Source organism: Venturia canescens, chromosome 2 (genome assembly GCF_019457755.1).
Source record: "Venturia canescens isolate UGA chromosome 2, ASM1945775v1, whole genome shotgun sequence".
Lineage (NCBI taxonomy): Eukaryota > Metazoa > Arthropoda > Insecta > Hymenoptera > Ichneumonidae > Venturia > Venturia canescens.
This window is the reverse complement of record NC_057422.1, coordinates 22,552,783-22,579,768: the sequence shown is the minus strand read 5'-3', so window position 1 is coordinate 22,579,768 and position 26,986 is coordinate 22,552,783. Positions and strand designations below refer to the sequence as shown.

At 37.4% G+C, this 26,986-nt stretch overlaps 2 protein-coding genes across 5 annotated transcripts in view; one reads left to right on the top strand and one right to left on the bottom strand.

The window, feature by feature from the left end:
• Nucleotides 1-26,986, top strand: part of RSG7 (Regulator of G-protein signaling 7) — a 67,279-nt gene that overhangs the window by 38,251 nt on the left and 2,042 nt on the right. For 3 of the 4 annotated variants that reach the window (XM_043411633.1, XM_043411632.1, XM_043411634.1), the window contains 10 exons: nucleotides 20,491-20,780; nucleotides 22,999-23,095; nucleotides 24,568-24,774; nucleotides 24,906-25,129; nucleotides 25,282-25,511; nucleotides 25,642-25,755; nucleotides 25,858-25,983; nucleotides 26,177-26,363; nucleotides 26,464-26,556; nucleotides 26,645-26,935. In XM_043411633.1, the coding sequence (XP_043267568.1) occupies nucleotides 20,523-20,780; nucleotides 22,999-23,095; nucleotides 24,568-24,774; nucleotides 24,906-25,129; nucleotides 25,282-25,511; nucleotides 25,642-25,755; nucleotides 25,858-25,983; nucleotides 26,177-26,363; nucleotides 26,464-26,556; nucleotides 26,645-26,710 (1,602 nt within the window). In that variant the 5' untranslated portion in view covers nucleotides 20,491-20,522 and the 3' untranslated portion in view covers nucleotides 26,711-26,935. Of the gene's footprint in view, nucleotides 1-20,269; nucleotides 20,289-20,490; nucleotides 20,781-22,998; nucleotides 23,096-24,567; nucleotides 24,775-24,905; nucleotides 25,130-25,281; nucleotides 25,512-25,641; nucleotides 25,756-25,857; nucleotides 25,984-26,176; nucleotides 26,364-26,463; nucleotides 26,557-26,644; nucleotides 26,936-26,986 lie in introns of those variants that run through there. The other variant, XM_043411635.1, reaches the window with a different exon arrangement.
• On the bottom strand, nucleotides 258-4,260 carry LOC122405715 (uncharacterized). Its single transcript, XM_043410620.1, has 2 exons — nucleotides 1,534-4,260; nucleotides 258-311 (listed from the first exon to the last, which is right to left on the bottom strand). The coding sequence occupies exons 1-2, from the start codon at nucleotides 4,258-4,260 to the stop codon at nucleotides 258-260; spliced, it is 2,781 nt and encodes a 926-aa protein (XP_043266555.1).

Sequence of the window (26,986 nt, the reverse complement as noted above, 5' to 3'; positions counted from 1 at the left end):
CGAATTGGACAACTGAGATTTTTACCATAAGCGAGATACGAAATACCGATCCCATCACATACAAGCTCACGGATTATCAGAATCAACCGATCGAAGGTGGTTTCTATGAGGAAGAACTCACTCTAGTCAGAAATCCGGATATTTTCCTTGTGGAAAAAATAGTGCGAAAACGTGGAAATCAGCTGTTAGTAAAGTGGCTAGGTTTCGATAGTACACACAACAGTTGGATAAATAAGAAAGATTTGTAAAAGGTTCAACTACAACGTTCCTGCAATCAGTCGTGTCTTGGCAACCATACGGAAAGGATCATTCTTTGTCATAAAAAAACGATTTTGTAAAAAATTTTTAAAAATCCAAGTGTTCTCAACGTCGCTGCAATCAGTCATGTCGTGGCAGCCTAACAAAAAGGATCCAAAGGATGAGCGGGATAAGTCATCGGAAAAACCGTCAACAAATCGATGTACCGTTTATGAAAATGGACGATGTATATGTGGTAAAGAAGACCGTCATAAGCTTCTACCCAATAATAATAAACGATGATGATTTTGTAAAAGATTTTTAAATAAAAAACGAAAAATATATTCTAGTGTTTTTATTATAGCCATATGGTACAGTATCCGTAGCATCGGGTAAAAGAATTCTCTTATCATCTAACCAACTTAATGCTAATTTTTTCTGTTTGACAGTATTGACTTCATGTTTTTTGCTTTGAATTAAATACTGATCTCTTACTAAATTTTCGTGCTCGAATAAACATTTTTTATAATCTTCAAATTCGATTTCCCTTAATGTCGATTGTTTTATACCCTTGGCACGTTTTTTAGCATTCTCTTCACCAAATACTTTAAACGTATACAATTTCGCTCGAAGTCCGATAAATTCCTTCATAATTTTTCCATTCATCTCATCTTTCATTAGACCGAGAACTTTCTTATTTGCCAAAGGTATTCCATAAATATTATTCGCTGGATAATCGGAAGTATCAAATTTGTGTATATCGCGCTTTATATATTCATATATATCGGGCATATTAAAGTGGTATAGAAGGCTATCAGTGTCCGTGTACATTAGTTTTGCTCGATCGCCAAAGGTATTTTTAACGTAATTATAGTGAAAATCATATATGTATGTTTTTGATAGATCAAGGACACAAAATCCAACGTAAATGGGTTTGTTGAAATGTACTTTGACGCGATTCATTTCAATTATTACAATATCATGTTCGAAAACAGTGCAGCTATGGAAGTTGGGTTTCGCAATGAGAGCCTTTGCACCATATCGACCTTCCCACTGTGTCACGAGTTTTACGTCTTTCTGTTTCCTCACATTTTCCATAGTTTTTCCGAATACCGCATTATTCATCAATTTGAAAAAATTTTTTTCAAATTCATTGGTTGATTTTTTTCGTAATTCGGTGTTCAAGTCGATGTATGTTTTGAGCCATGGAACTTGATGAAATTTTAAAACTCGGTGAATTTTTGTCAATTTCAGTCCGAAATTTAAGCATTGTTTCAAATTTTTGTAATGAATAACGTATTTTTTTTTCGGCAAAAATGTTGTCATTAATTTTGAATGTTTATTGTGAGGAGGTGCGTTGTGCTCGGGACAAAGAGGCAGATCTTTATGCAACTCGAAAAGCTCCTCAGGATATTCCAAATCTACTTCGAAAATATATCCTATCGAAGAGTCATCGGGGATATTGAGAATATCTATAGGCTCGGACTCCCATTCGAAAGAACCAACAGGTAGGTATTGGGACATGGCTGCACCATACAAATTATTCACGTCAAAGTACATTAAATACGATTCCTCTTTGCTTGGATCAAAATCGGCTCCCATGTACCGATTGTTTGCATGAGCATATCTATTGCAACACTGCGATACACCACCTCGAATGCCTTTTTCGATAAACAGGAGCATTTCAGGATCTGTGAGGAGTTCAAGTTGAACACCCGTACATTTGAGCATCGCGTCAAAAGCAAGTCCCGGAGCTGTAAAATAATGTAGAGGATCCAAGCCGTACGTCGAAGAGCAGTTGCGTCGAAAATTTTCAAATATATCAGCCAATAGTAAAACGTCTGTCTTTAAATATAAATCGGAATATTCACCCAATGAAATAATGTTGAAAATATTCCAAATGTTTTTTGCGTGTTCGTAATCTTGCTCCGAAATGTTTGCATTATTTAATTTTGAATAAAAATTTTCTTTCGATGGCAACTGCTCTTCGTCGAGTTTCTCCCACGAGTCCACGTATTCGTAAGGGAAAACTCCCTTCCTCGTGAGCAACTGGAATTCCTCTACAGTACTAGAGTGCTTACGTGTGATTGACTTATCCTCATCCCTCAGGTATGAGGCTAATTTTTCGAGACTATTAGCCATAAACCTGAAGGAGTCGATAAACCGTAAATTTACATTTGTACCTTCAACGTATTTCGTGAATGAAATGTATCGCTCTTTGTTTATAGGGAGAAGTTTGACTGTGCCGTTGAATCGTGTAGCCAATGTTTTGATTAAAAAGTGTGAGTCATAGCCAGAGAGATTGTGAAAAACTATTGGGATACTATGAGATTTCGTATAATTCAAATTGCATCCAGGATGCGCAGCACCCCGATAATTTCCTGTGAAATGGCAATGATCGCGGTGCTTTACATCCGCGGAGTCGAACGGCTTTTCACAAATATGGCATTTTGTGGCATTTCTAAACTGTATTTTTTCATCCGATGTGAGTGGTTTCATCGGCACAATATTTGTCAAATAAGAATTAACTGTTTCTGCGATTTCGTGCAATTGATCGATGAACCACTCGATACAATCGGTTCCACGTTTCATATCGAATTTTGAGAGTGAATCGTTGAAGGAACATTTCAAATAATACGCAGCACTGTGAGGGATATGCTTTTGAGACTGACCCGTTGATTCGATAAGGCATTCGAGATCCGCGTACACGACGAACGGTACATCTTCTTTGAACCGATAATTTTTAAAATTCAAAATTTTATTTTCCTCGGTCGGTAAAACCATTTTCGTTTTGTTTATGCTCACGCAATCGCGTTTGTGATTTTCGAAAGAACTTTGCAGTTTGAAGTGATTCAAGCATTTGTCACAAAACCATGTACTTTGATTATAATTTGTAACTTGAGAACTCAGCAAACGTGATAGATTACGGATCCAAGCAAAGTGGTAGATTGGTTGGAAATTGTCTTCTTCATCTACATCCATACCGATATTTCCCTCAATCATGAGAAGATGGATAGTGGATTTATCTGATTTGATTTTACTCAAGTACAACGGCACTATTTCACTTTTTTTACCACATTTGTCCACACCGTATACGTTAATCGTCAAATTGTTCATTTTTTCAAATTTGCAAATGTCTTTCAAGGCAATTGGAAAATGTATGCCGTCGTATTTCAATACTGTCTCGAAGTCGGGGTACGAACTCGTACGGTCGGCATGATTTTCTGCGGGATGAAGTGCTGCTGTCACAGCCCACAAGAAACAGAACTCATCGTTATTTTTTATATTGACGACAGCTTTTTTCATTTTTATATCTCGTGGGATATCAGCATATGTTGAGATACCACCCCGCAGTGGCTCGTAGCGATTGATGTTCACTGTTAAATTGATGATTTCTCGCATCGACCAGCCGGAATCACGTTCTTGGAATTCTTCCACGTCAACCAGGAGGCGATCTGTCACATTTTCGTTGAACCATGTCTGAATGTCCGTGGCTGCGAGAATCGCCATGTTTCGCGTGTTAAAGTACTTCGTTTCTTCAATCATAGCACTGTTTTTTATCGTTGAAAATTTACACGCCAATACAACATTGGCCTTGATATTTCCGTCTTTCTTTAGCACATTTTTTAATCGTTTAACTGTAACGACTTTGGCGTCGTATAAGAAAGATCGAAGGTCCTTGTGTATGAGATTTACTACTGCACCGGTTCGTATACGGTTTTGAAAAGCGGACTCCAAATGCACCCAACGAACGCGATCGGATGTTTTGTCTCGCACACCGATATTTCCACCCGCTCGAGCTCTGTACTTTTCACTCAGAGCCTTGAGCAGGGAAATCGTCGTTTGAATTCTTGTTTTTTCACCACTCGACAAATTTGGTGTTTTCAAAATTTTATTAAGGAGCCTAATGTTTCGAGACTGGTGATTTTTCCATTTTTCTACTTGTTCGTGTGGTGCATGTTTTAATGCTATGTAAGCATTTTCCATCAGCCTTATTAATTGCAAACACTTTGCCGAATCCATTTTTTTTTAACATTTGTTGACTTGCAAAAGATTACGATGTGAATGACGAGATCGCACAAGCAAGGATCATTATATATGAAAAGTCGTAAAAAGAGACAGCGATATAATTTTGCAACGCTAGAGAGGGATGAAAACATTTCTAAAGAATTTTTGCGGCAAGCTTTGTAATTTGATATTAGAAAGAGATAGAAATATTTTTCTGAGAAATGTTTATGCTTCGAAATATTTTCCGATGAATATTTATTATTATTATTTGTAATATATTTCTGCGAATTGTTTATAAGTTTTGAAATATGATATTAGAGGCGCATGAAATTGTTTATGATAAAGTCCTTTGGAAATTTATTGTAAGATGATATTAGAAAAAAGATATTTCTGCGCATTATTTTGGTGGTATTACAATAATTGTAATATGATATCGTGAAATATTATTGCGCATTATTTTTTGGTGGTATTAAAATTATTGTAATATGATATCATGAAATATTTCTGCGCATTATTTTTAACGATAAACAATATGCGCCTTAGGAATCTTCGAGAATGATTTAGGGGGGGGGGGGGGGGGTGGGATCAATAGTATAAAAGAATCAACAACTAGAGGATGCTTTATCAGTCGAATTTTAACGATCGATGAACAAGCAACGAGAATTAAAAATACGCATCGAGCTATTTCTGAAAGAAATTCAACAAGTAAAAAATATTATTCAATCGAAAAGTGATATTGATTATCTTACTAAGACCCTGGCTCATCTGAAAATCCATCGAGAAAATGGATCTATCAAAAATCAACAAAGTTAGTCGGCTCAATGACTTCCTGCCTACGAGAAAATTTACTGACTTGGAACCGGGAAAAACGTATCAAATCACCAAAATGAGAAGCATCACCACCATGTATGGTCCTCGAATCACCGCCATTCTGGATGAGGAAATTTCCGTATTTTTGCCAGCAAGGATCATCAAGTTGTTGCAAAACGATCAACAACAATTCGAACAAATGTGTCAAGCTGCTGCAGAGAATCATCTCTATATACATTATATCGGCGGAAAATACAATCACTGTGAATTTTCGTACGTGTAACAAGAAGATTTTTGTTTACAACATAAGAAAAATATGTATAACCAAAAATGGTATAAATTTTTAACAACGAATAAAATATTTTAAACATAATTTATTATTTCATTTTTCTTACTGATTTCATACTTCATTACCAACAACTTTTATCGATCCGCAAAATTTTCTTCATTACGGTCCCATCTATGGTCTAAGCGTTGAACTCCTTCTTATACAGCAGAACGTGTGGACGAAGCATCTCTACATAGCATGTAAACATGTAAACATTTTTATTTCCATGCAAAATTGTTGAAAAATGTATAACAGCGATCAACGAATAAAAATGTAAAAAACATATTTTCGCATTAACGTTTTTTAAGAATATACTTTATGTGTGTATTGAATTGTTTAATGGAAAACTGGGCTCTGAAAAAATATGAGATCGAGTAAAAAGAAAGAATAAGATAAGAGAATGTTGAACTCTCGATCGACGTGCCGAATATTCCATGCTGGTGTGCGTGGAGTATACACTCACACGAGTACAACTTGATTTCTTCTTCTCACACGGACACGAAATTAGATATATTTTAGTTATGATTATTTCCTGAGTCAGAATGTGAAACGTATCGTCAATCGAACATGCAGAAAGGGAGTGAGGCAGGTCAGCGCGAAATAAAGTACACACAAGAAATTATAAATCGTCCGTTTATTCGAGAAATAAAGCGTTGTTACAGAGAATGCAGAAGAGAAGCTTCTGTCCGCTGAAACGCGCAATTTCTTACAATAGACGAGAGGAAATACTTCGTAACATTCATAGACGAATTTACTCAAAGATCGGGTTACAGGAGATAAGACGCTCCACTAGGGAAACATATGTGTTATAAACGTATTTGAATAAGCAAGTGATAATTTCAAATTTTTTCTTGAATCATAGAGCAAATTAAATTATACGTATTCACGTCACTCGGTCACCCAGAAAAATATAAATAATTATTACGTGGCTGGCTCCGCAGGGCATCATGTTACAAGCATGCTCGAACTATCACGGAATTGTTGTTCTATCGTGCGGCTCATGACTGATGTCATATTTGAAAGATGAAAATGAGTCATTTTCTTTCTTAATCAGAGATTGATATTTCTTTCTATTTGCAAGCAGTATTGTGAGATTTAAAAAACTTGGAAACATTTATATATATATTTTATTTATCATACAAATTTTCAGAAAAAAATTGACATTTGAGACAATTTATGATTAACGGTATAGGTCCATCGAATTCGTCAGTATCCGTTTTTTGATAGTGTTTGCGACATCGACGATAACTCTCATCGATGCGCCATTCTTCAAGAAGTCTGCCCCATACGTCGTCAATGTCCTTCCATGCGTACGTTAGAATAAATTCTTGAGGAAGACGAGCGATATCCTCCGTCTTCATTGCTCTCAGACTTCCCAATGTAGTGAAGATTCTTAAGGATCATGGAAACGATGAATTTTCAACACCATGCTTCAAATACCATTCCTTCAAACGGTGAACGTTTTCAAAGGCACAATTGTATTCGCGTACCCCATTATGGTACTTGTAATGTTGATATATTGGTGCGGGTAATTTTCGCAATGCGGGGCAACCCAAATCCTCCATATTAATGATCAACTTTGAATCTCCTATAATATCGGTGATCCATTGCTTTTTTTCCAACCCTTTCACATAAACAAAACTCACATTTTTTAAAATAATGTCAAATACGTTTTTCACTTCATCATAAGGAATATCACCGGTATTCCATGGGATACCGTGATGGTTGCGTTCACACCACTTATTCTGACTCTTATACTTGGCTGGTAAACTATCCCATTCACATGGAGGCTTGACTAAAAGGCATCCAAACTCCTCATAAGCTTCCGCACTGGGATAAATTTTAATGATTGCCAGCTCTTTCAATACGAATTTATTGATAGGCATCTTAAAACCTTGCAAATCCAAAATGGCTTCCATTGCTCAGCTTGTTTTTCACGGTATCGCAATGCTCAAGTATTCAGCATAAAGTGACGATGAGGGAAAAAATCTCCTTTTATAGGATACATCCCCACTCTGACACACATTTTTCCAGAATTTTAGAATCGGAACTCTTGAGATGAAATCGAGATGACGTCATCAATCAAATTTCACCCAAGGTCACAGCGCAGTGATGACCCCTCCTCAATTCTCCTATGACGCAAAAAAACACCCAAGGTCACTGCGCTGTTATGATGTCACCGTAATTCGCCCAACGCAAACAAGGTCACTGCGCAGTTATGACGTCACCGTAATTCCCCGACGCAAACAAGGTCACTGCGCAGTTATGACGTCACCGTAATTCGCCCGACGCAAACAAAGTCATTGCGCAGTTATGACGTCACCGTAATTCGCCCGACGCAAACAAAGTCATTGCGCAGTTATGACGTCACCGATCCCCCCCCCCCCCTCCATGGAACCTTCTGGAACATGCGCAGTACCCCCCCCTCCCATGGAACCTTCTAGAACATGCGCAGTAGAACCTGCGCAATGGATTTTTCTGCGCATGCGCAGTAGAGAAAAAGTGGTCCAGAACCCGCCTAGTATATCTACTACGGCCTTTACACAATTTGAATAGAAAGGGATTCATTTCACTCGCATTCTCTTATACAAATCTGCATGCAGAGAGTAAAAAATGAGTATTTTTTTCCTCAAAGCTCCAACAGAAATTGTTAATACCTACTTAAAAAAAAAGTAATTTTCCGAAATTTTCAGATTAAAAAAAAAAATTTAGACAGTATTCAAGCCACTTTTTGATGTTTTGTCACTCTCAAAACAATTTTGAGGGTACCTCGCGTAATTTATTTCTTTTTGTAGCTACAAATGATTATTCTTGTCCTTCCAAAAGAAGGGGTGAAAGTATTTTGGAAAAACATTTTTTTCAAATTTTTTCGAATTCTCTATTTCAGAATTTGGTATTTCAGCGGAAAAGATGTTATAATTTGGGAATTTTCTATAGTTTCCCCATTTTTTATAAAAATTAGTAAATTATTTTGACTGAATTCTGATGGAAAATAAATGTAGGCTAATAAATGCAACATCACAAAAATATTTAGTTTCAAACTGTTTGTTTACAATCAAAATATCTGAGTTTGTACAGGATGATAACTTTGTACAATAGACCTATTTCGTGATCTGGTTAATTTAATTTTTTTTTTATATTCGCAAAAATTACGAGACCGATTTTGGAAGTTTGATAAAAAATGTTTGCGATTTTGCATTCATTAGTTTACATTTTATTCTAACACAACTTGGTCAAAATATTTTACTAATTTTTGTAACGCACGAGAAAACTAGAAAATTCCCAAAGTTTAACGTCTTCTGCGGCGAAATATCAGACTTTGAAATAAAGAATTCGAATTTGGCAAAACACAGCTTTATTTGACATGTTGTCATTGTTGTACGATGCCCTAGTAAGTTTTCGTGCATAAAAATATATATCTGTATGAAAAATACAAGAAATGTGAAATCAATCGCTTGCGAATACGCAAAAATATTTGTTATGAGATGTTATTTTGAAAAACTATGTTTTTGCAAAGTACATTCACCTCTTCTTTTGGAAGGACGACAAAAATTGCAATTTGTAGCCCCACGTTTCTTAATCTCATAATTTATAGTTAAATGTACAGAGGAAAAAGTAATAAATCATGCGAGGTAGCCTTTTAATTTTTTTGAGAATGACAAAATTTTATTAGATTTATGGAGCACTAACACTTTCTTCTATGAGAGCAAAAAAAAATGTTTGCTTCACGATTTTGAGAAAAATAGGAAAACATCAAAAAGTGACCTGTGTGTTGGAGCTCTTCGTAATCGTAAAGCCAACGAGAAATATCGATTGAAATTCCTCCCCATTCTCCCTTATTACCTCCCATCTTTAATTAATGTCACAGAACATATCTCATTAATTGTACTCCGTCCATTTGACACAACTTCTCGAGTAAATTTCCGTTACTGAGTACGAGAGAAAAGCCTTTGTAATCTAGTCAAGTCCGTCCTGCGTCTTTTCACAATTAGACAAAATAGATTACACGCATTTCCAAGATCGCTTTTCAAATATTTTGCTCTAAAAAATATAATTGCACGAGTATAATAATTTTAGTATATGCAGTGTGATCCTAATACAAAAATATCGAAAAAATTGAGAAACCGTGCAGTTTTTTGTACGGGAAAAAACGGACGAGAAAGAGAGCATCACTTGAAGCAGAAACACCCCAACCCACGAACTAACGTTGAAATACGCGATGATCGAAAATTCACTGTTTCATCATTGCTGTGCATGGTCACGCACGCATAAATTACGGAGACGTAGAACACTGATATGAACGTACACACAGATGGTTGCGCGTATACATTAATTCACGTTAACACATATACTAAGGATGATAAAGCCACGAAGAGGGCTTGTATTCCTAAAATAGAAGAATTACCGACAGCAGGGAGCGAGTGTGGCAGGTGGGTTAGAGCCGCGGGTATTGCACATGCAAGAAAAACCCTATATATGTAGCAAAGTCCCTATATATACAAGGTTGAAGAAGGGTATGCGCGTACTGGAAGAAGAAATGTAATACATATAAAAAGAAGCAAGAGTAATGGTGGAAGGGAAGGTAACGGTAATAACCGACGAGCGAAAAGAAAGTTTCCACTGAAACTCGCATTGGCGGATCGTATGCTTCGTTTTGGAGAAAAAAATAAAGAAAGGAAAGGAAAGGAAAAAAGGGGCAATATGATCGTATAAACTGTACATGCTCGTTAGGCAGTTTCTCAGTGGACGTATCATTCCTATGTTTAGTACGAATTGTTCGACTTGCGACGAGCAACATGACGCACCCACGCGAGGAGCTTTTGCCCGCGAAATTTAGTCAGCTTTAGCCAGTAAGTATACATAAGTTATGACGTAGCACTGTGCACCTACCAGTCGAGTACTTACACATTTATATTACTGGATACATATGCGTGCATGTGACCATAGACACATAGGTTCGTCGTGTATATTCTATATACTAAAACGATGGTGTGCTACTGGTGCTGGAGGACTGGTAATCAATACTCATCGTCTCATCTCACTCTCGCGCTTTCTCAACCGAATCGCCCCATTTCTCTCTGGATTTCTAGACCTCTTTGGCTTGGCGGACTCTACGAAATCCACCGTGAAAGTCTCCTTACCTCGATACTCCATTCTCTTAATATCGCGCCGGACTAACTTCTCCGCGCGTGTTTCGCTCTCTTTTTAACTCCCTTCCAGATTATTCTTGCACGTGAACTTCGATAATCCGTTGAGAATTGAAGGAAAATAAAAATTCGTGTTATTTCGGATGCTTCATGCGTGTGGGTGTCTGTATAATCATAGAATTGGTGATAAGCGCGCGCGCGCGCCATTGTCCGCTTGGAAAATTTCATTTTCTTATCAAGAGATTCATTAGCATCCGTCCCCAGGAAAGCGACGAGTTTTAACCTTCGGAAGTATTTTTTTTTCGCGGATTAGCCACCCCTTCGAAATTTGTGCTCATTGTATTTTACTTCCCTCTTTATATTTTCGTTCGGTCGTTAGTGCTTCTAGAATCAAGATCAATACCATATTTGACTCAAATTTTCTTCTATATAAAAAAAGCTTTTTTACCCGACTCACTGGAAATGTTCTTTCTTTGGAATCCATTTACTGATAAATCACATGTTATTGAAAAAAATAACTTTTTTCGTTCGCCGCACTTGACTATGCGCTCGCGAAGCTCAACTTCTTGGACACCTTGTACTATTTATGCAATGCGAATCGCAAATATTACACATTGCATCAGTACATACGTTCGTATGTACAGTAATTACATATTGTTTATCAGAGTGACGGACGCATCTATACGTATGTAGTACATGGACGAGCAGAAGAGAGAGAGAGAGAGAGAGAGAGGGAGAGATTGAATTTGTAGCTGCTGGGGGAATAGTTGAAATCGTAGAATCGATTTGACCAACCACTTCGTGTGCAAGCTATGTCCTCGGCCGTGGATGCCCACCCTACTGTCTGCTATAACTGCAATATATATTCCGTATACCTCCCGCATATATACGTCGTACATAAAGAGTAAATAGCGTTATATCACGAACATCATCTACGGTTTAGGACAGACCTATACGTAACACTCGAATTTCGCACGAATTCTCGACGAATCCAAATTAGAAACCTGTTCACCGGTTGTCATCATTTTAGTACACTCATCGCCAGCCACTCGAGAGTCGAAGCTTCGAGTAAAAAATTCAGTCACAATGAACCGTTTGTATACTTAGGACCGAAAGATCAGTTCCAATCGATCTAACATACGTGACACATTCGGGTGTTTTGGCCACGGGTTACATGCATGCATAGAGTGGCTTTATCCTTTTTATTTAAAAAATGTATTTATTAATACGTGTCTTTCGTGCTAATTTCAAGGAAAATAGATTTGCATCGTTGCTGCACGTTTTTATTTGCGAGATTTCGATATAATTTTAGTATTCGCTAATAGCAAGTGGGGTCGTATTTCATAATCAAGTGGACCAACCCAATTTCATTGTGATGGAATGACGCTGAAGTTTGCAACGTTGGAGTTCAACGAAATAATCTAAAAAAACTCTCGAATAATTCCAGTAAATCTCCAATTTTGTTTTCTGCCGAATTTGCAATTCGTTATTTTTCAACCCACATCAATGATTCGTGAAATAAAAAAATGATTAATTATAAATCTTTTTTTCGTTCATTTCGTTGGACTCCAACGTTGGAAACTGCTTCAGCGTCATTGTGATGGACCTTTTTTTAGAAAACTGAAAATTCGAGAGGTTTTTGTTTTCCTGTCTACAAACCACAACAAAATTGATGTGATGGCAAATCAGTATGCACACACTGTTTTGCGGAGAAAACTTTTGTTCTTGTTTTTTAACTCTTGCAACTTTTTTTTTTGGATTTTTATCGCACTTTTCGAAAAAAAAATCATGAAAAGATGGATGATTTCCATCTTCTTGACTGTTCTTCAGCGTGAAGGGAAAAAATTTCGATTTCAATGGGAAGAACATTTTTTATTTTTTTCAAAAATCTCTCTAAAAACCTTTAACCAGTTTAACCAATTTTGAGACTAGTTTTATCGTGGCAAAATTATTCTTCATATTTTTTCTTTTTTAAACACATTTTTTTTATATATCGAATACTTAATATTTCACGGGGTTGAATGAAAAAAAAATTTCGATTCAGATAGATTTTTCAAAAACAGTAGAAAAAAATTACAAATGGTCGGAACGTCATTTGAACAATAAAAAATGAATAAGATCAAAGTGGGTGAGTGGTGACCCATTATGATTTTATCTGGTGACCCACCATGACGGGAAGGGTTAATCATTATTACATCAGAAGCTTTTTTTCGCAAAAACACACGAAACAGTATGTACAGTATGATAAACAAAAACCTCTCAAATTTTCAACTATCTAAAAAGGGTTTCTCTCAATGAAAAAGAATTATATTTTTTCGTTTTATCGAAAATTACGCGAAAATTAACGCGGACCGTTAAGGAAGTCGTTTTATTAAAAAGTATGTGCAAAAATCGAAATTTTATTTCTTTACATTTTTTAAATGTAATTATTTGTTTTCAATGCACATAGAGAACCGAAAATAAAAACGGAAAAACAAAAACTGTGGGTAAAATGAAGCAGTTAAAAATTTGAAATTATTTGTAGATGTTTCTGACACTTTAAACAACACAGCAAAAATATATAAAGTCATTTTCAGATGGGTAAAAAATTGGGGTGGTCCGCCACTTTATACAGAATACCCCATGTATAATTCATCTTTTTCTAGAAGAACGAGATAAGACACGAGAAATGCACGTGTCTTATGAAAACTCAAGGAAACGCACATGAAGAAGGAAGAAAAATTGTTTTTTATTTCAGTCAAGTATTTATAACTCGATTGTGAAAACAGACACGTTTGCGGTCTGAGAACACCTTGTATATTATAGATCAATAATATATAACGATACGGGAACGCTAAAGGTCGGGCGAGATCCTCTTTCGAGAAGCATAGAATTGTCGAGTCTATGCGGTGAGAGGATCAAAGGGTCCTCGAAAACAACACGAGCACATGGTTGCAGCAGCCCAATGTTTCTGCTGTTTTTCACCACGGCCATTTTCTCGCCGTCGTGTCTTCTCCACATATACCGAAACACACGATAACGAATGGCCCGAATGAATCGAAATTGATGTGACGGATATTGTTTTTTAAGGAGAGTGGATCGCGACGATACAATGTTGCCATACTAAACCATATTAAAAATATTAAGAATTTCAAAATAATAAGACTTTAATAAAATTTGATAAATGTATTCTTTAAAAATATATAAGACAATATAATTTTGTTTAGATTTTTCTACCACATGGCTCTCGAGTAATTGAACACTAAAGTTCACGTGTATAAGCATAGAGTTGACACATATACAGTTATACATCTCGTGCATAAGAAGTTCGATTTAACGCTCAATTATTCGATAACTGTGTGGTAAAAAATTTTGAAAAAAATTGTATTTGTATACTTGCATGCCAAAGAATGTTATCACCAAATTTTATCAAATTATGATTATTTTGATTTCGTGATCCACCCTCCTTAAGAGAAATATGAAAAACTCTGCGGTGAAATCTTTCGCGTTCTCAGGACTTCCTTCCCTTATTCATCGCCTCTTCATAAAATTCTACAATGAAATTTTAGTTTTGGTAAAATTTTGATCAATCGACAAATTTCTTGGTAATTGTGCCGAATCACGGCTCCACTTCAAAAAGGGTCCAAATTTTTTTTTATCATTTCCTAACACTAGTAGATGGTAACTCATGCAACATTAAGGAGGCGCATGACTTTTAACCTCTTAAAAAAAATAAATTACAATTAGTAGCAATATTTAAGTTAGCAAGTTCTGAACGGTAAACAAAAGCTGTACACACACACGCATACGCACACATACGCTACACAAAATATAGAGCGAACATGGTGTGATGCACGGTCCGTGATTCCAAAGTATGGAAGGAGAAAACACTTTATGAATGGATATATATCTGAATTTTTGTATCGTCGAAAATTTCCAGATCATACAGAGCGTTTGCACCATTTGCTCAAAGCAATTGCTGATTTATTCGACACATCATTGAAAGATGATGATTGAATAAACTTCTATCTCGAGATGTGTGTGTTTACTTAACAATGCGATGTGCTTTGAGTACACCCACCGATTTCGCAGAAACATCGCCGCGTGTGTGTGAAACATCGCTGGGCAGGTTTAGAGAACCTTCGATGTGTGTACGGTTCCAGACAAGGTGTGTGTGTGTGTGTGCGCGCATGTACGCTGTGTGTGCGTATGTATGTTAACCAGTTACACACTATACACCACTTACTACATTACAATCCTACACCACTTCATATTATCATTTGTTTTATTTTTTTAAGGGGTTAAAAGTCATGCGCCTCCTTAATATTACATGGGCTATAACTTTTTGGTGATAAAGAATGGTATAAAAAAAATTGGAGCTGTTTTGGGGTGGAGCCGTGATTCGGCACAATTGGAGGAAAGAAATTTTCCTCCAATTGAATCTAGGAAACCCACCGAATTCTGACTGACCAAAATGTAAACAAACTTTTTTCTAAATCGTTAAACCCGTTTCGAAACGAAATCCAGCAGAAGGCTCTGCGAGTTGGACGTCGTGAAAAGTTTCAGATTGCTCTCAGAGATATAAAATTTATGCCTGAAAAGTTGAAGAGGTGTCAGAGCGACATGGTTAGAAATCGAATAAGTAGAAAATCTTTTATGCCATGCTGACAATAGGAAAACGAGAGCTCGATCTTACGAGGTTTTTTCAAACAGTTTTACACATTGCACTCGCTGACTTTTCCCCTGGAGCGACTTTCTCCGAAGAGTTTGAAATTTTAAATTCTCCTTGCTAGCTCAACTCTCAACCCCTTTTTCCTCGACATCGCTCAGCGACGAGTCGCCCCGGGCAAACCTTCGTTCCTCTTCAAAAATGAGCTTGTAACTGCGCGCCTATATGATAAAAAGGGATTCGTTGAACCTGAGACACGAACGATCGACTAATGTATACTGAACTTTGCGATTCTCTACGCAACACTCCATACGATAAATTTTCCAACGGTTTCTCCAACAAAAGCATTACATATTCGACAAAGTTTACGGTAAGCCCTCGAGCAAACACAAGAAACTTTATCCTTCACTGACTTAAATGTCCCAAGAAAAAACAAATTAAATAAATCGACTCTTATCGGCAAGCTTTCGTTTATACTCACCTGCATTCTAAGCGTTTCGGTAGCGGCACAGCCAGTAGACCAGAGGTGCAAACAAAGTTTCATTGAAATGAAAATATTCTATAAATGTACTCAAATAGTTCAACGTGTGCCGATTGCAAATAACGTAGGTAATGTGACGATTGATATAAACTTTGTCGTATACCAAATCCGCTAAATACTTCAACCAGAATTTTTTATCGGTCGGTGTGAAAATTTTATTCAAAAATGAATTTCAAGGTTTGAGTTACGATCGATTGATTTCTCTCCAACTTGTGTACAGGTTTTGAAGAAGAGAAAAATTCTGAGGTTTGTATAGAAAAAATGTAAATATAAAAGTTTTATTGGAGAAAATTTTGCACTTTGAACGTGCCAAACAGAGAGCTTCCAATAGATTTTACCGTTTGTACAACGAATTTTTTGCATTGACGAAAAAGAAGAGTGAAAACTGTAATCCTGGAACGATGCAAACCTCAATATCGCTTGATTTTTGCGATCAACTACACATCTTTTTCTACTGTACCAAAGAAATTCTTCAGAATTTTTTCAAATTTTTTTTCCCAACCCAAAAATAGTTATGAATTTTTTTAAAAAATACCGTTATTTTTCTTCAAAGTGATATTACGATTTGGAAAACTGACGCATTGGGACGTTTTTTTTTTTAAGTTTTGTCTTCGAATGCACTTTTCAGGAAAAAAATATCAAAAGGTGGTCATACAAATCCATCTTCAAGATTTTTTTTTGAGAATTTAGATAAAAAGCGAAAATTTTGGGATGATTGCTATTTTTCATTTTTTATTCTATTCTCATTAAGAAACTTTGACATTTTCTACAAGTTCTCTGAATTGTGCAGTGGGATTTTTACGCTTTCTATTCTTTTTTTTCATTACAAAAAAAAAAATTTTGTACCGATAACCTTAAAAGTTGAAAAACAACGGAAATTGTAAGAATTAAAATCGGTAGTCATTGGAAATATTTCAATTTTTTTCGAAAAAATCATAAAAAAATTAAAGACAGCACTTCATATTTTTTGACTATTTTTTTGATGCCTGAAAAAATATAGTTTATTAAAAAAATGTAACTGCAGAATCTATAATTACGTAAAGAAATAAGCATAGAGTGTAAAAGAGAAAAATTGAAATGAATTTTATCCCGATTAACCTATGTACTTCTAAATTTTTTAAAAGCTTATAGTTTGACCGAAAATTGGAAAAATCATAAATTTTATTCCCATTTCTTTGTTTTCAAATGGAATTTGGAAAAATACAAATGATATTAAGGGCTGTCTTTAATTTTTTTTTTTTTTTTTTCGAAAAAAAATTATTTCTATAATTATCGTTGTTTTTCAACTTTTAAGGTTCTCGTTAAATCCTTGATTATAAATAAGCTGAGTTGAAAAAAAAATTTTATCTTGTAATGGAAAAAAAGATTAGAAAGCGGAAAGAGCTCACTTTGAAAATTTTCAGAGAACTTGTAGAAAATGTCGAAGTTTCTTACGGAGAAAAGAAAAAAAAATAAAAAATAGCAATCATCCGAAAATTTTCATTTTTTAACTAAATTCTCAAAAGAAATCCTTAAAAATGTATTTGTATGAAATTTTGATATTTTTATCTGAAAAGTGCATTCGAAGACAAAACTTGAAAAAAACATCCCACTAAATCAATTTTGCGAAAGCGTTATGTCATTTTGAACAAAAATAACGGCATTTTTTTGAAAAATTCATAACTATTTTTGCGTCGAGAAAAAAAGTTTGAAAAAATTCTGAAAAACTTCTTTGGTACAGTAGAAAAGGATGAAAAAGTTTCCGCGAAATCGAAAGGGGTCGGGGGTTCAAAAGTGCAGGTCGATTTGGCCTGGAATGCCCCATATACTGTGTACATGTGAATAGAGATGACTATGACGATGGCGATGATGATAAGGTTTCATAGCGTTGATAGAATGAGAGGACTCTTGAAAAGTCTGATGAAGTAGGAAAGTTGGTTTTCTCATCGGTTCGCGGCATGCTCACTCGGGCGTCAAACGACCCGCTCACTTATAACCCTTAAGCCACGCTGACATGCATATATCTAGATGGTTGAGACACAGAGATTTGAGAATGTATATGCATATATATTTCCGGCAGTGACCGGCCTCGAATGTGAGTTTCAAGTGACATGGTTTCTGGCACGAGATGAAATCTCGAACTTTGAATACGCGCGCAGTACAGGAGCATTCGCCACGTTTCTGGGAGCTGTGAAATTTATACGAGAGATAATTCGATTTTGTTTGATGAACGCGTGCGTGTATAAGGAGTAGAATTTGAGTGGCAGGAGGATCTTATTGCCAACTTAAAATTCAATTCCCTGCGCGAAACGAGTTTGGTGGTAGATCTTCTCTATGAGAAACTCTTAACTGCGTTGTACGGTCGGGTGAAGAAACTAAGGGATCCTTCGGCTCGACAAACCGGCACCGGGGTTCCGATGGACGGTGAAGGAACAAAAATAAAGCAGCAGAAGCGTTAAACGAATGCCGTATATTTTTTTCATAGAAACGTGCAGCTTTCGAAAGAGATGCACGTTCCCGCGCTCATTTAAAGCATCATACCCGCGAATAAGTACTTCATTCATCGTTTTATTTATCTATGACGAAACTCACGGAGCCGCAGCGTGCGCCTGGAAGCCTCGACAGCAAAATGCGTCATTCGCGCGCAGATTCAGGATAATTACAGCTTCGTCTCTTCGTGCGCTCGTTTCCTTTCCCATCTCGCGAATTTCCCGCTCCCATGGGAAGTCTCATTCATCTCTTTTTTTCTCTAATTTTAATAATACGAGGAAGAGGAAGAAGGGAGAGCAAGAGAGAGCGAGAGAGAAAGAGAGACAGAGGAAGGATGAATCGACGACGGAAACTCGACGAAAAGTTTGTCCTCCTTCATCAACTCGAGGCTCACTTAACGCCGTATCCGCGTTTACGTCAGATATAAGACAGAAAGCACTGTTTCCAGTGTCTGTGCTCTTAACGAAGGAAAACTTGAACGTTTGTCTGTTGAAATTGACTGAATGAAAATGATATAAATACCATATTAGTATTTCAATGAAAACAAAATGGTACTCGCCAGCTCTTTTCATAATAATAATAATAATAATAATAATAATAATAATAATAAGTAGTAGTAATGATGATTAAAAAAACAAGTTCGTTTCGACAACAAACTCTTCAAATTTCGTTTTAATATTAATGTTTTATTTATCGACGTCGTTGAACAATAAAAATAAACACTTTTCGTTGCATCGAAAATAATAAGAATAGAAAGGAACTCGAAGCGCGTTAAAATTTAAGTGAAAAACGAACGTGAAAGACATTTAAAAAAAAAAAATCCGTCAGTCATAAAGTCGAATAAGAGGAAGGTAAGACCAGGGTGTAAAATATAGTTCTCTCTCGGATAACTGGCGAATCCCAAAAGGCAAGAGAGAATTCCATAATTTCGCTGAGAGCAAGAAATAGGAAAAGCTCCTCTCATTCCCACGGAGTGGTTCCATTTCTATTTCTATCTCTTATCTTTTTCATTGACTCTTCCTCTCCATCTCATGTCTTCTACCCACTTCTCTCATCGCCTGAAAAGTAATCATCGCGCCGGAACGATCAAAAGTCACCCAGCTCTCCTGGTACGTCGTTAAGCTCTCGATATAACGATGAAAAAAAACTGACAGTCGAAGAACGTCAAAATCCCTTTTTAATATCGCCAACATGATTCTTGCACATTGAGAAAAATCCTATTTGTCCAGGAGCTCAAACTGCCAACAATCTTTCACCAACATCGATCATTCTTTGCACTGTCCTCAAACAAATATCATCACCAAAATCGCGTTTAATTCGGTCGCGCAGATTTGCTGCTTTTGAGACAGATTCCGTCAACGCCCTTTCACTACCTCCGGTACGACGCTGAAGCTTGCGACGTTGGAGTCCAACGAAATGAACGAAAAAAATATTTGTAATTCACCGATTTTTTATTTCACGAAGTATTGGTGCAGCTTGAAAAACTACGAATCGCAAATCCGGCAGGGAACGAAATTGAAGAATCATTATTGGAGAGCTGTTTTAAATCATTTCGTTGGACTCCAACGTTGCAAATTTCAGCGTCATACCTCCGGTCTCGTTTTGCTTCGCATATTTTGTCCAAACATTTATTGACGTCATGCACAAAAGTATTGCCTCAGCATGCTTTCTGTTGCTACACAATGAACGTTTGCACCTGTTTAATCGTCAAATCGAGTGAATTAGTTCATTTCGATGAGCCTTCGTTGAGTAAACACAATTTTGTTCAGCAGCACTGGAGCGTTATCATTGATTCAGCAAATAACTTGTTTCGTTATTTACAAATAATTTTATCTCAAAAATACGTTATTTCCCGTATCGAACTAAATTACTCGATTGAGATACAAATCGTTTTCGATCAACCAAATGTTTTTCTCACTCAGTCTGTCGTGTCCATGCTCCGCATATTCTTCTCTGGCTACGATATTATATCGAATATTGATTAATAAATCAACTGATCGTTCATGGTTATATAATAAACAAATGATTCGAATTATTCGCATCCATTTACTCGCGGTTGCATCGAACTAATTCAGCAAAACCTACAGCTCTTGTTTCAAGGTTCATAAATTCTTACGTCTTGCGTATAAAATATATTCCGTTGCCGCTGCACCACCGAACGACACAAATGTTTTGAATTAAACAAACGGAACAGGTTCCAAGCAATGAAATTCCACTTCAGCTTGGCAATTTAAAAAAAAAAAAAATTAAATTAAATATCGATGTATAGAGCGCGTGAAAGAATAATTTTTTATCGTTTCAGGAGGGCGATGGTGCACCTCCCTTAGCTTGGATATGGTAACCATGAGCTCCGAAAAATCCGCCTGCCGGCGCAAGCCGGCGGAGAGTAACGGCTCCAAAGGCGCGGGTGAACGTGGTGGTTCAATTAGCAAGGCTAAGAATGTCAATCAAAAGATCAAGAAAGAAGAAGGTAGCACGACGACGACGACGACGTCGTCGTCTGGGGATAAACCAAATGCTTCGCCGAATGCTTCGCCGAACGCCACAGCCACCTGTGCCGAAGACAGTCCCAATTACCTCGTTTACAAAAAGGTAAAAAATATATTTATCACAGGGGCGACGATTGAGCATAAAAATGATGGAGCGCGTGATTCTCATATAGGGAAAGGGGAACGAAGTGTCAATAATAATTTATGGAATGTTTGTTAAAAATTTGAGCACCTGATATACAACGCTTGCATTTCATGCACGACGAAAAATGCGCTCTCAAGTGGATATACCCAAAAAAAGAAAAGGTTATATAAATGTAACAAAGCAGTGTCGATAGTTCCTGCGGAAGAAACGGTTGTGTATCAGATTTCCATGGAATTTAAAAACAAGAGACAACAGACACGTAAATGGGAGGGAATTGAAATCGCTCTGTAACGACGAGTGAGTGAAACATTCCCAAAACGAGCAAACTATTCGTCAGTGTCGCGCGCGAGACGATTTTACAGTGAGGAAGCGAGGTGGGGAAGAATAGGGAACTGGACCGTTTTCGAAGCATCGTCTACACACGTTTCGCCCATTTGGAACGCAGCCAGCTATGAGCCGGGGGCGATTTTCGTCGCACGAGTATCCTCGTTTTCGTGCTGGAGATGCATATTCTTTTGGTTCTCGTCGTCGCATCTCGTCGTCTCGGCGACTCGATTTTCTCTCCCTCTGCCGCTCTCCTTTTTTCCTCCTTTCGTTTTCGTTCGCCTAAAATAGCGGTATATCGCGGCGACACGATTTTATCAATGCACTATTTATCGACGAGGGAAACTCTCGAAATTAACACGCCACGCTCAATCGAGTCGTTCCACTTGACAGATCGAGACCCAACGACGAACAATCGTAAATATACTTTTGTACTTCGGTCTCAAATATATTGTCGACTACTGCAAGATCTCGGAATTTTACTGAATATTCAATAATTTGACAATGGTTGAAGTCGCTGATCGGAATATAAACAAAAACATGCAGTCGCTGCGTTCCATAAATTATTTTATAAATTTTCGTCCTTATTTCACAGCTTTTTGGGATCTCCCGCGTCAAATTCGCTGATATGTAAACTATAAAATTGACCATACAAATAATACGATACGAAAGAGACGCTGCAGTGCCTCGCAGGTCTCATGCTCATCAGCCTACCGTGGTTTTACGATTTTCCGACCTCGATTTTCGGTATTCATGAAAAATATGCCGCGCATTGTCGAGAAAATAACAAAAAAATAAATCAGACCTATCGCTCCGGGGGTCGTACAAACAAATACAGAGCAAAGCCTCGTTAGGGGCACAATTAGCCCATTTCTCCATTGTGAGTAATTCCACTGCGGGAAATACACAGCGCGCGTTGGGACATTTCATTGTTAAATGTCAATCGATTCGAGCTAGCAGCAAAATGTCCATGGTTTTTTCTTTTTTTTATTCGCGCTCCTTCCACATTTTCTTACGCTTCGTTCGATTCGGTGTCATCTCATTTTTTAACTCCAGTCTGAGCCGAACACTGATGGGGGTGAAATCGGATCGATTCGTCAGGCGTTTAAGCGAACCCGCCGCAGCTGTCAATCTTCCAAAAAATTCCCGAGAGAACATTTTGTTTTCTTTACGAAAATGTGTACGTTCGGTCGCCGCGTACAAGTGTCGACTATTCTGCGCGGCTAGCCTTGTGAAGAGCGAGCTATTGAAGAGACGAGAAAACGCGAAGGGTTTGGCGAAGGAACACGTTGGTTGCCTTCACTTTTATGGTGTCGTCTTACGTTGAAGCAGTCAAGATCGATCGTTCTTCGTTCTCCACTAAAGCTTGTTGCTGTTGTTGCTCGTTCTCTCTTCCACTCGACGTTGACGGCGCTCCACAATTCATCCTCTTTCCACGCTCATAGACGTCTCGATCTAAACGTGCAAAAAAACATAAACAATTACTACCACAGCTCACCGAACAACGCTCATCGAATTATGTCTATGTCGCAAGCATGCATCGGAATTTGCGGTTTCTCTCCCTCTCCCTCGACACCGCTCCTCCTCCCTTCTTTCTACTTCCCTTTTACATCTCGTTTTCGGTGTTTATTCGCTATTCCTCTTATCGATACACACTTCGAAAATCTAATTTTCGCGAAATCGAATTTCGCGGAAGCGTTTTCACTTCGATAACACGCGATAAATGACCTCGATCATATTTATGACGATTTATACGTCGACGCCTGTATATATAAACCGCTATTATTGATCAGTCAATTAATTTCCATTAGCCCAACGAATTATGAAACTTGGGCTCCTTTTTCTCTTCCAGATGGAGTCCATCATCGAAAAAATGTTAGACGAAGACAACGGAGTTCCGGTCAGAACGGTCAAAAGCTTTATGACCAAGATTCCTTCTGTCTTCACTGGTAATACGGACTTACAATAATTGTTATTAAATGATTTTTTATCCCTAGAATCACGAACAAATTGTACATCGAGTCAAACTCAAAGATTCAATGTTTTTTTTTTTTTTTTTTTTTTTTTTCATTTGGTCACGAGTCCAAATATAATTTTTTGCAAGAAAAGAAAACACAAAGAAATTACAATTTCGTCCAAATTTCTTCTTTTTTCCCTTTTCAATTTTGTTTCTCGAAAATTCTGAAAGCATTCCTTTTTTCGGTTTTTTTTTTTTTGGAAGGTTTTAATGAATTACGAGAATGAAAAAAAAATGATAATTTTTGCAATTTTTACTTGCGAAGCTGTTGTATACGAGCTGCTGTCTATAGGGATTTATACGAATTCACTTTGTTCCATGTTTTTCTCACTCGACCGTGTATACTCGGATATTCTTCGACGTGATATTTTTTAATTTATCGAACGAAAGTCCAAATTTATTGATTAACCCCTTAGGTGGCAAGACATTTTCCACGTCAAGTGCCCAAAATGCCGGAAAAAAAAAAATTTCAGATTTTCACGAAAATTAGTAGCCGGAGGTTTTTGAGATCGCTGATTACGAATCTGCACTCAAAATACACAAATTCAAAATGGCGGACCGAACTGCAAAAACTGATTTGAATCGTATGAAGCTTTGTACTCGAGGTATCCGAGGTCGCTGATTACGAATCTGTATTCAAAATGCACAAATTCGAAATGGCGGATCCAAAATGGCCGACCAAAATGCAAAAACCGTTTTGAATTAGATGAAAATTGATACTTGGCGGTTTTCAAGGTCAGTGATTATGAATCTAAGCTCGAAACGCAAAAAATATAAATGTTGGATTGAGTTTGGCGCTCGCGAATTCAAAACGTTGAATGATTGGAATGAAACCTGTTTGTTCACATTTGTTGGGTATTAGAGTTTCAGTACTCAGTATGAATATTACTATAAAAAATTTTAATTTATGTATACTGCGAACACATTTCTGCATTGAGGTCCGCTATTTGGGATGCACCAAACGCAATTCAACATTTGAATTTTTTGCACGTGAGAGCCGATTTGTAATGAGCGACCTCGAATACCTCAAGCACAAAGCTTCATACGATTCAAATCAGTTTTTGCATTTTAGTCCGCTATTTTGGATCCGCCATTTTGAGTTTATGTATTTTGAGTGCAGTTTCGTAATCAGCGACCTCGAAAACCCGGGGGTACCAATTTTCGTAGAAATCGATTGAGCCAATCTCGAAATAATCGATGACGCCATCGGAGGCGTCATCGACACTTTGGGCCAGGAAAAATTATGACGCCAAATGGCGTCAATGCCACCTAAGGGGTTAATGTACTTATAAAAATCGTATTTATCATTCGCGTAACGTTTTTCTTCTTTTCAATATGTAATCAGCGTAATTGAGTTGTTTGCAAATTTGCGAAGAATCGGATTAAAATATTTTTGTTTTCCAGGCACCGATCTCATTGCGTGGATGATGAAAAACATGGAGATCGACGATCAAGAAGCTCTCCACGTTGCTCATTTGATGGCATCGCACGGATACTTTTTTCCCATCGACGATCACTGCCTCACTGTGAAAAACGACAACACATTTTATCGATTTCAGACCCCGTACTTTTGGCCCTCGAATTGTTGGGAGCCTGAAAATACCGATTATGGTAATTTATTGTATTCGACCATTAAGACTCGTTCACACGAATATTCTCACTCGGGAATTGCTTCGAGAAAAACGTTTATTCAACTGTATCTTCGAGATTAATAATTTTCAACGTGCTTTTGTACGTTCCAGCTGTTTACTTGTGTAAACGAACGATGCAAAACAAAACGCGTCTGGAATTGGCCGACTACGAGGCAGAAAATCTCGCAAGACTCCAGAAAATGTTTTCACGAAAGTGGGAATTCATATTTATGCAGGCCGAAGCACAGAGCAAAGTTGACAAAAAAAGAGACAAACTCGAGAGAAAAGTCCTCGACAGCCAGGAAAGAGCTTTTTGGGACGTTCATCGGCCAATGGTAAGTTCACCGGATTTCTTTTTTTTTCGGCACAAAAAAAATGGCATACAAATAAAAATTCGACGCTGTTCCAAAATGACAAAAATTCACGAGCCATCGATGTTCAATAAACGCTTGAAAAAAGAAAAAATCAATTTTCCCCTTTTGTTTAGCCCGGTTGTGTGAATACGACCGAAATGGATATAAAAAAAGCTTGCAGGAGCAACAAACCGATCATAAAGGCGAGTCGACATTTGCAACTAGGAGTAGCAGGTGGACGAATATCGCCAACTCACGCGGATCAAAGTCCAAGCCCCTCGGTCGAAAACGTTAGGAGAGAGATCGATATGTTGAAACAAAGACTCGACAGACGTAACATCAAAGTATCCAAAGTTGCGGAAGCGTGAGTAAATTTCGTTGGACGTTTTTTCCCTTCGATTCTTGTTCTTCGTTTATTCCATTTTTTTTTCAACTTTTTTCAACGTTTTTCTTCGCTCGAGCTACAAATTATCGAGAAATCTGTTGCACAACAGGCTCATCGGTTATTTTGAACAATACGTCGAATACGATCCAGTGTTTACGCAACCCGAGCTTGGTAATCCTTGGGTCACGGACAGCCCGGAAATGTGGGAACAGGAGAAATTAGCGTGAGCGTTAAATGCAGCCTCGTTCTTTGATCGTATTTCTCTTTTTGTTTTATCTCGGCGATTGACATAATTCTATGGCTCACGGATTCTTTTATTTTTCAGTAAAGAAATTTCGGTCAGGAGGGTAAAACGGTGGGCTTTCAGTCTGCAGGAGTTACTTCAGGATCCCGTCGGACGTGAACAGTTCGTTCGATTTTTAGACAAAGAATTTAGTGGTGAAAATCTCAAGTAAGCGTTTTTCACTTTCCAATCGTATCAAAACGGATGTTCGAAAAAAAAATCGAAATTTCCCTTTCGCAACAGTTCGCACAATACGCGTGAATTTTAACAAGATCCAAAATAACATTAAAGTCCACTCTGAAGACTCGAAATAGCGAATTTCTCGTGAATTTTCTTAACACTTATCGTCGTGTACGAACAGATTTTGGGAAGCGGTTCAGAGCTTGAAAGCTTTACCACAGCGAGACGTTCAAACAAAGGTGAATGAAATATGGAACGAATATCTAGGTCCTGATGCGAGTTGTCCAATAAATGTAGACTCGAGGTCTTTCGAGATGACAAAAAAGAATCTAGACAAACCTGATCGATGGTCGTTCGACGTTGCCGCCGTAAGAAACATTTGAGACGAGACTTGTCACTTTTCACTTGAACTTGTAAACAGAACGTTCAATGAAATATTATTATTATTTTTTCTTTCCCATTCTCTAGGCTCATGTTTATCATCTAATGAAGACCGACAGTTACTCGAGATATCTTCGTTCGGAGATGTACAAAGATTACCTTAACGGTTCCAAGAAAAAGGTAAAAATTAAAGCCCCCCCAATCGACTTACTCTCTTTAAATTTAACTGTTTTTTTCTCAACGTTCGGTTTGATTTTATCATTCGCAGACATCGGTAAAAGGAATTCGTAGCATCGTGTCGTTTGCCGCTCGCAAAGATACCGCTGCATCCTAACGGATCAATCCCGGAAATGAACGAAATCCATTGTGGGTCGTATTGATCGCTAATAATCGCGCAGATGAATTTCTTACCGCTTGACGTTCGCATCGCACACTGACACATACAAAAACACACGAATACGTGGGCGCTTGCCGGCGCAAACTCACCTCATTCACACGAAAAATGACCAAAAAAACGATAAAAATTCATGAAAAACGTTGGAAGAAGCCACGGCTTACGGTAAAACTCATTTTCATGGTCTCGTCAATGTAAAACGAAATTCAATGGAAA

Bases quoted from the DNA above. Each gene is read 5' to 3' on its own strand.
- LOC122405715 (XM_043410620.1), bottom strand. From the start codon at position 4,260: ATGGATTCGGCAAAGTGTTTGCAATTAATAAGGCTGATGGAAAATGCT. The intron at 312-1,533 runs GTTATTCATTAC...TTTATGACAAAG, and splicing joins TTTTGCCGAAAAAAAAATAC to AATGATCCTTTCCGTATGGT.